At 38.1% G+C, this 14,280-nt stretch overlaps 1 protein-coding gene across 3 annotated transcripts in view; it reads right to left on the reverse strand.

Moving 5' to 3' along the window:
- The window catches only part of UBE2H (ubiquitin conjugating enzyme E2 H), a 102,066-nt gene that overhangs the window by 18,712 nt on the left and 69,074 nt on the right, over nucleotides 1-14,280 (reverse strand). For 2 of the 3 annotated variants that reach the window (XM_081531306.1, XM_081531308.1), the window contains exons 4-5: nucleotides 9,228-9,267; nucleotides 7,859-7,911 (exon numbers count right to left, since the gene is read on the reverse strand). The exons of the other annotated variant lie outside the window; for it this stretch is intronic. In XM_081531306.1, coding sequence (XP_081387432.1) covers nucleotides 7,859-7,911; nucleotides 9,228-9,267 — 93 coding nt within the window. The remainder of the gene's footprint in view (nucleotides 1-7,858; nucleotides 7,912-9,227; nucleotides 9,268-14,280) is intronic. 3 annotated transcript variants of the gene reach the window in all.

Raw genomic sequence — 14,280 nt, forward strand, 5'->3', positions numbered from 1 at the left:
CTGTATATTGTCACCCTGCTTATTTAACTTATATGCAAAGTACATCATGAGAAAAGCTTGGCTGGAGGAAGCACAAGCTGGAATCAAGATTGCCACAAGAAATATCAATAACCTCAGATATGCAGATGACACCACCCTTATGGCAGAAAGTGAAAAACTAAAGAGCCTCTTGATGAAAGTGAAAGAGGAGAGTGAAAAAGTTGGCTTAAAGCTCAGCATTCAGAAAACTAAGATCATGGCATCTGGTCCCATCACTTCATGGCAAATAGATGGGGAAACAGTGGAAACAGTGGCTGACTTTATTTTTCTGGGCTCCAAAATCACTGCAGATGGTGATTGCAGCCATGAAATTAAAAGACGCTTACTCCTTGGAAGGAAAGTTATGACCAACCTAGGCAGCATATTAAAAAGCAGAGACATTACTTTGTCAACAAAGGTCTGTCTAGTCAAGGCTATGGTTTTTCCAGTAGTCATGTATCGATGTGAGAGTTGGACTGTGAAGAAAGCTGAGCACTGAAGAATTGATGGTTTTGAACTGTGGTGTTGGAGAAGACTCTTGAGAGTCCCTTGGACTGCAAGGAGATCCAACCAGTCCATCCTAAAGGAGATCAGTCTTGGGTGTTCATTGGAAGAACTGATGTTGAAGCTGAAACTCTAATACTTTGGCCACCTCATGCGCAGAGTTGCCTCAATGGAAAAGACCCTGACGCTGGGAAGGATTGGGGGCAGGAGGAGAAGGGGACGACAGAGGATGAGATGGTTGGATGGCATCACTGACTCGATGGACATGAGTTTGGGTAAACTTCGGGAGCTGATGATGGACAGGGAGGCCTGGCGTGCTGCGATTCATGGGGTCACAAAGAGTCAAACACGACTGAGCGACTGAACTGAACTGAATAGATCTTTACTTTTCTACTCTTGTCAGCTCATAAGAAGCTGTACTACTAATGATGGATTTGAGTTTTTTTTAACTTTAATTTTCTTCTGCTTACAGTCTGTGAATACTAAGGCCAATCAGGAGGAACACCCTCAGATAGGGAGGAGGACTTGAAAAGAGAAGTGGCTTTGAGATGAAATATTCTGTAACTAACACGAACCTAACTTAATAGGGAAAGCCTATTTCTATAGCTGTTTGAGAGCATATATGTGGCAAGCTAAAGCAGATTACTATGAAGACTTGCTGTGGTACCGTGATACAGCACCAGCTGGCCACAAGGCTTGTATTTAGTTTACCAAATGCTAACATGCTTTAATGGAATAATATATCCGGCACACCAAAATGCTAGATGACATACTCAACAATGTAGCCAATCACTTTGCTGAGAGGGTCTTCTGTGTGGATAAAATATAGGAAAGGTCGGAACTCATTAGATTTATGAGTGTTCTCGTGTTAGACCATGAAAATGAAAGTCGCTCCGTCATGTCCGACTCTTTGCAACCCCATGGACTGCAGCCCGCCAGGCTCCTCTGTCCATGGAATTCTCCAGGCCAGAATACTGAAGTGGGTAGCTGTTGCCTTCTGGGAATCTTCCCAAACCGGGGTCTCCTGCACTGCAGGCAGATTCTTTACCAGCTGAGCTACCAGGGAAGCTCATGTTAGTCCATGGGGATATTTTAAAGACAGAATAAGGTCTCATGCATGCAAAAAAGCAACTCTTCCCTCCTCACACCTTCTAGACAGACTTAGTAGGAATTAGTAAGAATTAGTAAACACTTGAAGAATTTTTGCAATATTCATGATATACTTAAAAAGCATTACACTTTTTTAAGTATTCCAAGCTAAAAACAAGTATTCCTGTCATATGTGGGAAAGAGCAATGTCAAAGACGTAGGGTGCTAATTAAAACATGGAGGAATATCATATATATTCTGCCAAGTGTCAGATCACCAGGTCACCGATCAGAGGTGTAGTTTTATAACATGGAATATTTTAAAGCATTCCGCCATCTTAGAAAATCATCTTTCATCCACTGCCTAATTGCATCTCCCTCCCAATAATGTCTTTAAACTGTAGAGATCTGCAGAATGAAATGAATGCTACTACACAGATCAGAAGGAATAAAAGAGACCCTCATTCAACAAAAACATTCCCCTTGTTGTCATATCAATCTGAAAACACTTTCCACCTTACCTAGGTGTTCTTTAGAGGTCATTCATCCTAGTTTAAACCTGGCATGACCCTGCTTACCTTAAAAGATTGCAAGCTAAAACATGGTAATAGGATTTGTTATTAGCCTTCTAGAAATGAGGACAGTTAATGTATAATTAGCTAGTTGGATATTCTTACAGTCATACTAAAACTCATTATTAAAGTTTTAAATTAGTAGGCAATAATTTAGTTTGTCTTTAATATCAGAAAAGAACAAGATAACTTCATGGAATTATAAGATAAGTGGCCATGGATGGGGAAAAATTTTACCTAGACATAGTGATCACAAGCAAACAAAGACAAAACAAATCTATAAAGTCACAATCACTTTCTTTGCAGTTATAGCCCCAAAGAAAGAAGAACATGGCTGTGGCTGTCTTCCAGGACCATAGCCTGGTTCATGTCCCACGATCCACAAAGCCTGGACTACTTCATGGTTTTAATGCTGACCATCAGCGAATGTGAATGTGGTGTTTTTAATGAATTTCTGCTAAGTTGTTCAACCCAAGAAGGTCTCATTTTTCTGTGCATAGCTGATTAAACTCTTGGGCCACAGGCCAACACCAAATCTCAATATCTACAAGCACACAAGGAGGTGGTTCATGAAGCTAGCACTGTAGAAACCATCGAATCCCAAACTCCAGCATATTTCTTTTTTATCTGTTGCAGCTGACATCTCTCCCTTAGTCCGAGAAACAAACTGCTCTACCTGGTCTCAGTCTAGGAGACTCATAATGAAATCCAGCTGCTCCAAAAGCAGGATGACATTTGTGATTCCAACACGGATCAATACTGAGCTCTCAAGCCTGTTCAAACAGTAGTTGTTGGTGAGTCAATCATCCATGTAGAAAGATAAATGTATCTCTTATCTCTACAACTACACTAAAATGTCTAGAAACAAACTGAGCAAAACTCTAAAGCAGCCTAAAGCGTTACTGTAAGATACAGTTACCCTCAGGCACAATCTGAATTGTTTGGAAAGATACACAGACTACCTGATTGAAAACAGGGGTGTAATAGCAATGTATGTCCAATATGAGTGAGTGAGTGAGTGAAGTCGCTCAGTCGTGTCCGACTCTTTGCGACCCCATGGACTGTAGCTTACCAGGCTCCTCCGTCCATGGGATTCTCCAGGCAAGAATACTGGAGTGGGTTGCCATTTCCTTCTCCAGGGGATCTTCCCGACCCAGGGATCGAACCCGGGTCTCCTGCATTGGAGGCAGATGCTTTAAGCTCTGAGCCACCAGGGAAGTCATGTCCAATATGGAAAGGCTTAAATTCACTTAGCAGTTTAAAGTCATTAAGTTATAGCATAGTACTATTAAGTAAATTTATGACTTAAAATTTTTCTAAATGCCTAGTAAAAGAAGCATTGTTTCTTCTGCCTAATTCTAATCTCAAAGTCCCAGAAGTACTCCTTTCATTGTAGTCAACTTCATTTGTCTGTTATTGACTCTCCAAATGACTCCAGGGGAAGTAATTTCCCAAATGTTGATTTTTCTCACCAGCAAAATAAGAGGAGTATCCAGTCCATTGGCTAGCAACCCTAAGGGTGAGAATAAAATTATAAACTGCCCAATTTTATAAGAAAATTGTCTTCCACATTACTTGTTCACACTTAATCCACAAATGAGTAATTTATCAAGTCAGTTGAGAAATGAGTAAAAGGAAGGCTAGAGAGTGAAACATAATTTGCGAGGGTCAGGTATGCACGGCCCAGAAGAGTGAGAGGGAAACTGAAGTTGTATAATGCAGTGAAGGTACCTGACCTTCCAGGAGTGTGGGCTGAAAATACAAAATATATTTTGGAGTAAAAAGGAAGACTGGAAAACAGAAGAGGAGCTAAGAAAGCTACCTACGGCTTAATGAACTTCCCTTTCACCAGTCTTTAAAATTATAGTTGTTTTTGAAACTGAAATCCAGATTCCCTTGGCTGAATTTTAAGTTTTCCAAGCTTTTATCACTGCTGCCTGGAAGAGCAGAAAGGGATGTAAAAAAAAGATGCTATCATACAGGAAGCCAAAATGAATCAATCTTGTGATGGCATCTGCTACTTTCCTTTTGATGTTGCAAAGAGTGACAACAGTAACTCCAAACTTAACAGATAACTTCATATTGATGACGAGCAGCATCTTTACAAAATTAATTATATTACCTACTATAATTCGTTCTCTGGTAAGGTAAAATATAAAATTTAAAACTACTGGGTGATTCAACTACAATTATACCAATTTTGAGCTTCTGAATGAACAAACTGCATGTACACTTGGTAAAGGTAAGGCAGGAGAACAGAGGCAATGAGTCAAATGGGCTGCCAGAAATCAATTTTCTTTTGCAGGGTTGCGGGTGGTAATAACGGTGGTAGAGGTATAAAGGACTAAATTTGCTACAAACATAAACACTGTTTATTATCAGGTAATGATGAGTATATATCTGAAATTTCAACTAGGAGATGCCATTACAATAAAGATATGTATACATATTGCACAGTACATACCTGGAGCAAAGTTAGTTGCAGGAAATTTCACAAGTACCTCCCTGCTCCTTACCATATTATATAGTAGAGGTGCTGAAACAAGTTTTGGTCACCAAGCTAAGCCTTTTGCTTTTCAGTTGAATATCCATGTTAACTTGCCAACTTTCTCCTATTAATTGTTTCATATTAGATTAGATTTTTTTTGTCCTTTGAACTAGAATTCAAGAATCACAGCAAGAAACTGAGTGATTCAAAATTTACCAATTATGAACTAACCTTCAATGCCAGAGGGTTTAGCAGTTTGTAATAAAAATTCAGCTTAGATCTCAAGATCAGATAAGTCTAAAAGAAACTTCAAGGTCACCTGAACCAATTCTTTCTACCAGTACTTTTATTAAATATATAAATTGTAGTTACCTGCTCCTAATAAGACTTTTCATAGAAGAAATGCTGAATTTTCTTGAGGAATAGTTTGGGTTTGAGTGAAATGTCAAAACAATTCTCCCATGATGAGTAAAATTTTGACTGTACTCTAAAAATATTTTCTTCCTGGTTTCCTACACTTACCTATGTGTTCATGTTCTTATATTCTGGAACACTTAAAGGTAACTCATACACATATAATTGCGAAATCAAAATTCGCTTTGATCAATGTGGTTTAATTCTTTTTACTAAGTGCTTTACAAGGAATACAAGAATATATTCTAAAATTTTATAGATGTGATGAAACCTTAGTCATATTGGCCTTATGCTTGAAAGTCTATTATTAACCTCATATATTATGACTGTTGGTGGGAGTGTAACATGGTACTATTTTAGAAAATATTTCCTCATATGGATAAACAAAGTTACTAAATCACCCTAGGTACATACCCAAGAGAAAGGAAAACATGTCCACATAGACTATGTGTGGACAAATATTTATAGAGGCATTATTCATAATAGATAAAGGGCATAAACAACTAAAATGTCTATCATCTGACAAATAAAAATGGTATCTGTGCTGTAGAATATTACTTGACCATAAAAAGGAATGAAATACTGATACATGCTACAACATAGATGAATCCTAAAAACACTGCAAGAAGTGAAAAAAGCCAGTCACAAAACATCACATATTATATTAGTATAATTCCATTTATAAGAAATGTCCAGAACAGGCAAATCTATACAAACAACAAGTAGGTTAGTTGTTGCCTAGGGCTGGGGGAGGGGCTGGAAGATGAGGGGGTGATAGCTAAAGGGTACAGGACTGCCTTTCGATGTGATGGAAATATTCTATGATAAAAATGTGGCAGTGGTATAGTAAATAATTGTGAATATACTAAAAACTATCAAATTATACACTTTAAACGTGTGTATTTTATGTATGTGAGTTAAAGTTCAATAAAATAGTCATTTAAAAATATCTGTTCTGAGATGTAAGATGCTTGAGAATCAGCGGACCTCTTCCACAAAGCTCCTCTGGTCAATAGTAAAAGAATTAGTCAAACTGAAGTCCAATTTACTTTATTGTAATTGGAACCAGCTTGCAGTATTTAGTTATGTACATTTCTAAAATGTGAATGCAGTTTAAGACAACACATCATTACATCAGATATTCCAGGCAGCCTGCCACGAGACATTTTTACCAAAAAAACCATCTTGAAAGGAATTCATTTAATAAACCTCAGAGTATATGTTCTTTCCTGTTGCCTCATCTCCTTATAAGCTGCCGTTTCCCTAAACTCTCATGTTAAACAGTACTGGGCATGGTTAAGCCACTTATTAATTCAACAAATATTTGAACCCTTACTGTACATGAGGTACTACTTTAGGCACTTGTACTATGTACATACACACACAAGACAAAGTCCCTGGTCTTGTGGAGCTTACAATCTGATAGGACAAGATGAACAATAAACAAATTTTAAGGTTTTTAAAATACAGGGTGCTGCGCTATGGAGGGACGTTATTTTAGATGAAGTGGCCAGGAAAGGAGGCTTCTCTAAGGAAGCATGTTTGAGATGAGAAAAGAAGGTGCCAACCACACAGAGATCAGGCAGGACAACTCCAGGCAGAGGAAATTATTCCTGAAAGAATCGGGAGGAGGGAAAAAGACAGATTAACTGTGCTGCTGACGACCAACCTCTGTGGTTCTCATCACCAGGTCAGTGCAAGGTGACTCGCAGATGGAGGCTGGAATAAGGGGTCTTGTGTACCTTCAGACCACCAGAAGGTCTCATAACAAGAGACGGCTGTCTCTGCTTAACCCCTACCTGATGTGATCTTTCCCTCTCTGCACCTCTCAGCAAGTGTTTGCTGTCTGGACCACTCATTCTTACAAACACACTGGTGCAAGGCACCGTGTTAGGAGTGCCAGGACTTAAAAGACCAATCGTACGGGTGCCCTGCCAGCCCTTAGGGCAAAATAATCCAGTAGCACAGACAATGTAGGGACAGACAACAAACACTAAGTAGAAAGCAAAAGCCACCCCCAACCCCCAACACACACACAAAAAAAAGAGCTGTAAAATTGAGCCATGTCCAGAGATTACTTCCAGCTGGAGCATCAGGGGATGCTGATGAAGTAGGGGCATGAGAACAGGGAGACTCTGGGAAGCCTGAGAACTTGGACATGTGCGGAGAACACACAGACTGATTTGTTGTATCCCTAATTAACTTTAAATATATTTTAAAATATTTTTAGCTCCCCAACCAAGTTACAAGCTCAGGGAAATAAGACCTGATACTCTCTCTCTCTGTGACCTCAATTTACGTGCAGATTCACTGTAAGACATGTCAGTTTCAGCAATGAAGGTAGGGCTAAATGTATTTGCTTCATAACAAAGTTTTGATTTTTGAAACAGATGATCGCCCAAACCTCCTAATTACATCATTTCATTTCAAAGGGACATTCCTAAGAGTTTTTCCAAAACTTAAAGGCAATACAGAAAAACATGTATACAATGTGCTTCACAGTAACACATATATGTTTCTGTTTGTATGTCTGCATGTGTATCAGTATACCTTCATTTCAGAAGCTTTAAGATTATTTCAAACTTTCACTGCTAAACCAAAGTGTGTACTCATGAGAAAATATTTTTTTTTTTACTGATTAAACTTTCCCACCAGGCCTTCAAACTCCCTTCACATTCCCAACAAAACATCTTAAACCAGAGAAGAAAATCCAAACAACATTTTTTTAGGCAGTGTCTCAACATCTCTAAAAAATATTCCATGGCCAAACTCACCATAGAGAGCTGTCCAAGTTTGATTAATTACATCTAGACACACAGTTCCTGACCTGAAACAGATGGAAAGAATGGCATTTAAAAAAAAAAAAACCCAGAAAGTCAGTTGCATGTATCAGGCAACTAATTTTATCACCAGAAATATTTTTAATAGATCATTGGAAAAAAAAAAACCCAAAGAATCCCAATTGGTAAAAACACGATGAGGAGCAGAACATACACAAAGTCTTAAGTGTCTTTTTGCAGACTGAAAGGGAAAACCAGTAACTATACAATGGAGAAACCAGACAACACCATAACCAGGTGATGAGAATTAACACTGTAATCAAGGCAGACTTGTGTGCCTCCAAATGGAATACCCTGGGGAGGACACAATCTCACCTTTCGGTTTTCTGGTCTCAAGAGTATACTCTGAACCTAATGATAAGGGCAAATCAGACAATCCCAAATTGAGGGACAGTCTATGAAATAACTGGTCTTTATTCTTCCAAAATATCAATTCTGTACAAATCTGAGGAATGGTTTCAGATGGAACTACTTTAAAGAAACATGACAACTAAATGCAGTAGATGATGCTAGACTGGATCCTTTAATAAATGAAAAAAAGTATGCAAAAAAGTACATTACCAGAATATGGCAGTAGATGAAAAAGTACTGTATTAATATTCATATTCCTGAATCTTACGATTATATTGCAGTTATATAAGAGACCATCCTTATTAGGATGATTGACAGTTTTAAAAGACAATGGGGCATGATATATATATACACACACACATATGTGTATACATACAACCTCTCAGAGTTCAGAATACTTCATATGTACATGAGTGTATATATGTAATATCAAAATTTAATGCTATGACAAGGAAAAATTATGGGACAAATAGTATTCTAAATTGTCCTGGGAGTACAAAATAGGAGGCACTTTTAGCACATTTTAAAATACCACTAAGAAAATATTGGAAAGAAAGGGGTAACTGTGATTCATTAATTGTTTGCTTTACTCTCAAGAACTGAGAAATACTTCAGGGGCTGAAAATACTACATTCTGTACACTCAAGACCGATCTCTGGACTGTGTCTATACAAAGAGATGGAGATGTGGAATAGTACAAATGTTAGCTGGATATCAAGGGAAATGAAGGACTCATTCGTGACAATGGGAAAAACCAAGTAGTCCAATAGTAGACTTTGAACTAAGTGGTTTAGAATATCCTATTCTTGGATTTTATAGTGTCAGTGACCTTTCTTACAGTCCCATCTGTTGATAAAATCCAAAAAGATAATTGAGACTTTTTTTATAATACATAAACTCGAGTCAAGAGCAGTTGCTGCTAAGATTTATACGTTTTAAAATAGTTACTTACGCTTCATCAATGTTGGGATGGAAAATTTTATTCATGAATCCTGTAAAAAGAGATGTTAATTAGCAGCAAAAAGTATCCAGAGAACAATTAAAGTATTTCAGTATTGGAAATAATTTCAGTATTAGGGTAACTCATTACTTTCAATCTTAGATCTTTGGTTACTGATTAGACTATATTCTCCTGAGTGTCAATTACTTAAAAGCGTTCTATTAATCAAATGGGCAAACTTTGAGAGCAATGAAGTTTCTAATAATCATTAGATTATTAGAATAATCTAATGAAGCTTCTAATAATCATTAAAAGAATTATTTTCTGAGTTATGATGATACTTACCAAGAAAATTTATAGTATTAAATGGTTTATAACTAGTGCCATGATAAAAGTTAAGAAAGCTACTCTGACTTCCCTCCCCCAAAGCTTTATTGTTCAATTTCTAAACACGGAGGTTCTGCATTTGAACTTCTCCTTCTGCAGCTCAGTTACTGGCATCATTGTGCTACACTGTGTGCGGAACATGAATGAAGCTGTTGAAACACTGAAGGAGTACCGCTTCCAAACCACAAAGGATTTCATAAGAACAGTGACCAAAATATTTCCTTTAACTTTAGTCTACTCATTCCAGGAAACCCAGTTTTGATTAAAATTGGGGCAACCAAGAAATTGGGCAAGGTGTTTAAAAAATTCTGTAAGATGGCTATATCTGTCAGGGATTCAAGCTTTTTGATTTTATTCCTAGAAAAACAAGTAGGTATAGACTTTTAAACAAATGTATTGGTGTTTAACTTCTGAAAAGAAATTATTTTCTAACACAAAACCAGTGATTTAATCAATTTGTATACAAGCAAATGACAGTCCTCTAAAGCAGAGATCCATTGTTAAAGCTGTCATTTTGTCATCTTTACCGCCTAACTTCCTTTTAAGACTTCCTTATTCAGTTCCCTAGTTTCAATAAATTGAAGTTCCTTATTCAGGTGAGCATCACCACGTCCCAATCCCACCCTCCCTCACCCCCATACCTCACATTCACCTCTTTCATTCATTCAAAATATATTTGTTCAACATTTGTGTATCAGGCACCGTGCTTATTTAGGGTATAAAACCAAATACAGACAGTACACTATTCTTGAGGAGGTCACGAGACAGGAGTGATGGGACAGGAGACTTGAAGAATAATTGAAAGATGCACAAAGAGGTGGCAGGGAAGTATGCACGAGGAGAGGAAGATTTCAGGAAAGAGGCAGACAAGTGGCATCAAAGGAGGATTCTCAAGGATGAGGAGTGACAGAGGTCAGCTCCAAAAATCTAAGAAATTTCTCTAGACTTAGAAAATGGGGATTAGACTACATGAAGTCCCAAGCATTCCAACCCTTAACTTGCTCAAGCCACTCCAAGTACTAATCATGCTTCTGATTTTTGTTCTTTAATCTTTGGTGTTAAAATAGCTTAATGCTTTATCTACATACTATTAAGAAAGTCCATGCAATCTTTAAATTATTCTGATGCAAAAGGATTTGTGTCCAATTACTATGTCATATTAATTTTTCATTAAAGATGTCTCAAAGTCTAGATTCACAAGGTATGTGTTTATAAGGAGATTATAGTAAGCCAATGGAAACATCCATGCCTTAATGTTAAGAGAAGAAAAGGCAGGATAGAAATTCTACCTAACCTTAGAAAAACACTAACACATGTGTACAACAAGACCCGTGAAGGATACCTGTTGCTGTAGTATTTATAAAGACCAAGAACTAAGTTCAACCCCATCACCAAGGGACTGGAGAGATGTTGCACATCCTTGTACTGGGAGTCCTATACAGCTGAGGTAGTGAACTAGGTCAGTATGTATCAATTAGGATAGAGCCAAGGCCGAGGGGAAACAAAAAAACTGCAGGATGATATATATATGCTGCTGCTGCTGCTAAGTCGCTTCAGTCGTGTCCGACTCTGTGCGACCCCATAGATGGCAGCCCACCAGGCTCCGCTGTCCCTGGGATTTTCCAGGCAAGAATACTGGAGTGGATTGCCATTTCCTTCTCCAGTGCATGAAAGGGAAAAGTGAAAGTGAAGTCACTCAGTCGTGTCTGACTCTTAGCGACCCCATGGACTGTAGCCTACCAGGCTCCTCCGTCCATGGGATTTTCCAGGCAAGAGTACTGGAGTGGGGTGCCATGCCTTCTCCGATATATGCATCATGACACCATTCAGATAAATGAAAACAAAGCAACACTGCATATCCTCTATGGTAACAACAACAGAAAACTCTACTGGACCAGCATATATCACATTTACAAGAGTGATTATTTTAGGGGGTTGCAGGGTCAAGGTCATGGTGGGAATGGGGAACAGAATGGGGAATAGTGATTAAGGATGAATTTAATTTATAGAACTATACTTCTTTAAAAAAGAGATAGTGGTTGCTTTGGCAGCACATATACTAAAATGAGATAACGTGCTTACATATTATTTGCTCTGTTTTTTTTTTTAAGTGTGCACATAGATAAAAAACTGGGAACAAAAATGTACAAATATTAACAGTGCTTAGTTCTCAGTGGTGAGGATATTTCCTCCACAAGTTCTAGTGAGGTGGATGAACCCAGAGCCTGTTACACAGAGTGAATAAGTCAGAAAGAGGAAAACAAATATCACAGATTAACACATATATATAAATCTAGAAAAGTGGTATTGATAAACCTATTAGTAGGGCAGGAATAGACACGCAGACATAGAGAACAGACTTGTGGACACAGCAGAGGATAGAAGAGGGTGGGACAAATTGGGAGAGTAAAACAGCTAGCTAATGGGAAGCTGCTGGATAGCACAGGGAGCTCAACCAAGTACTTTCTTGACAAACTAGAGGGTGTGGGATGGGATGGGGAGTGGGAGGGAGATTCAAGAGGGAGAGGACATATGTACACTTATGGCTAACCTGTTGTTGTATGGCAGAAACCAACACAACACCACAAAGCAATTATACTCCAATTAAAACTAAAAAAAAAAAAAATCACCTTCACCTCTGTACCAGAAGTAGGACTGCAGCAATGGAAACGGGCTAAAAGGCATGAATCTTCAGAAAATTAAATAAAGTATCACCATATAATCCAGGAATCCCACTCCTGGTTTACACCCAGAGAAAACTATTAATTCAAAAAGACATATGCACCCCTGTGCTCACAGCAGCACTATTCACAACAGTCAAGACATGGAGACAACCTAAATGTCCACTGACAGAGGAAGGGATGAAGACGTGGTATACATACACAATGGAATACTACTGAGTCATAAAAAGAACAAAACAATGCTGTTTGTAGCAACATGGATGCAACTAGAAAGTATCATATTAAGTGAGGTAAGTCAGAAAGAGAAAGACAAATATATACCACATGATATCCCTTATATGTGAAATCTAAAATATGAACAAATGATTCCATCTATGAAGCAGAAACAGAATCATGGATGTAGAGAACAGACTGGTGGTTGCCAAAAGGGGAGTGGCTGGGGTTAGCAGATGTAAGCTTTTATACACAGGATGGATAACAACAAGGTCCTATTGTATAGGTCAGAAAACTATATTCAATATCCTATGATAAGCACAATGGAAAAGAGTATTAAAAAAAGAAAATACATGTGCAACTGAATCACTTTGGTACAACAGAAATTAACACCACATTGTAAATTAACCATATTTCAATAATAAAAATAAAAGAATGAAGCTTCAATAATGTGATGTCACAGGGAACCTCGAAAGCATAAGCCAAGGAAATAGCTATGGTGAAACAAGCCTTAAATGTTTATCAAAACTGTCCCTGAAAGAATAAGGTGCCTGACTCCTTGTACAAGGTCTGGAGATTACATTTGGCATCAATAGTTTCCACACTGTTTTCAATTAAACCTAGATTTTGGCTTGGTTGAGTCCAAAACTACATAAAAAAGAGAGCCAAAAAGGGCTCAGTAAACATATTTTTTAGTAACAAATGGGTTGGAGCCCAGTCCCCAGCGTCCCTGCTGAACCCTATCTAGCTGTGAGGTGGAGAGCAGAACCTGACTGGAAGGGTCAAAGTGCTAATTAATAGGGGCTTGGCTTCTAGTCCCAACTCTGCCTTTTAACTGCAGGCCCTGATCAGGTCACTACACTTCTGTGGGCCTGTTTCTTTACCTGCAAAGAGAGAAAGCTGGACAACATGATCTCCAAACCCCCTATTCTTATTCTGTTTGTAAAAGGACGATCAGTTCTAAAATCTAGGATTTAATAACAATGGCCAGAGCTCTGAGAACAGAGAACTTAAGGAGAAATGGCCAATGGTTAAGTCCATTAAGGAAATTAATTCTCTGAGGGCACATTTTAGGTACAGAAGAATTCTGGAGAATGTAATACAAAGTTTCTAACATGCTAAAATACCACAAAGAGACACAAAAATCTGCTGACTATCCCAAAGTAGGCAGAAATGGAGTTTATAACCTTGCCACTGAGAAACAAGCACAGCCAGACCAATTCTACCAAAAACACAATTTCCACAGTACACTCATCTCTTCCTACACCAGGTTTTTTCTATTGTTAGAAAAATTATCCGATGCAAATAAATGGAAAGGGGTATGTGTGTGTGTCTATATATATACACATATATATACACACACATCCTTTACATTTGTTCTTGGACAAGCTGTGGGAAGCATTTCTGGCAAAGCTATTTACATTCTGGATAATGATGGCAACAGTGGAACTTTTGCACAAGGAGGGGAGGAGACGGATAAAGAATAGGCTAGGAATTCAGGGAAGGAACGTTCTCAGGACTGAGCGTGTTTGCCCTGGCACGTTTTTCTTCCTTTTGGCAAAGCTATCACCACACTAATGAATTTGTCTGCAACAACAGAATTTTCCCAACACTTGTTTCCATTCGACCAGGAACTATTTTGAAGATATTTTAAGAGAACATGTTTTGAAAACTGCTTTTATGGAAACATGACAAGTGGAAGCAGCAAGTCATTTTTAATCCACATGACATAAGATTTTATTCACTACCAGACATTGTTCTAATGGTACATTTCAGTGATTTGT

This window comes from Giraffa tippelskirchi, chromosome 10 (genome assembly GCF_054371585.1).
Source record: "Giraffa tippelskirchi isolate mGirTip1 chromosome 10, T2T-mGirTip1v1.2.pri, whole genome shotgun sequence".
Classification (NCBI taxonomy): Eukaryota; Metazoa; Chordata; class Mammalia; order Artiodactyla; family Giraffidae; genus Giraffa; species Giraffa tippelskirchi.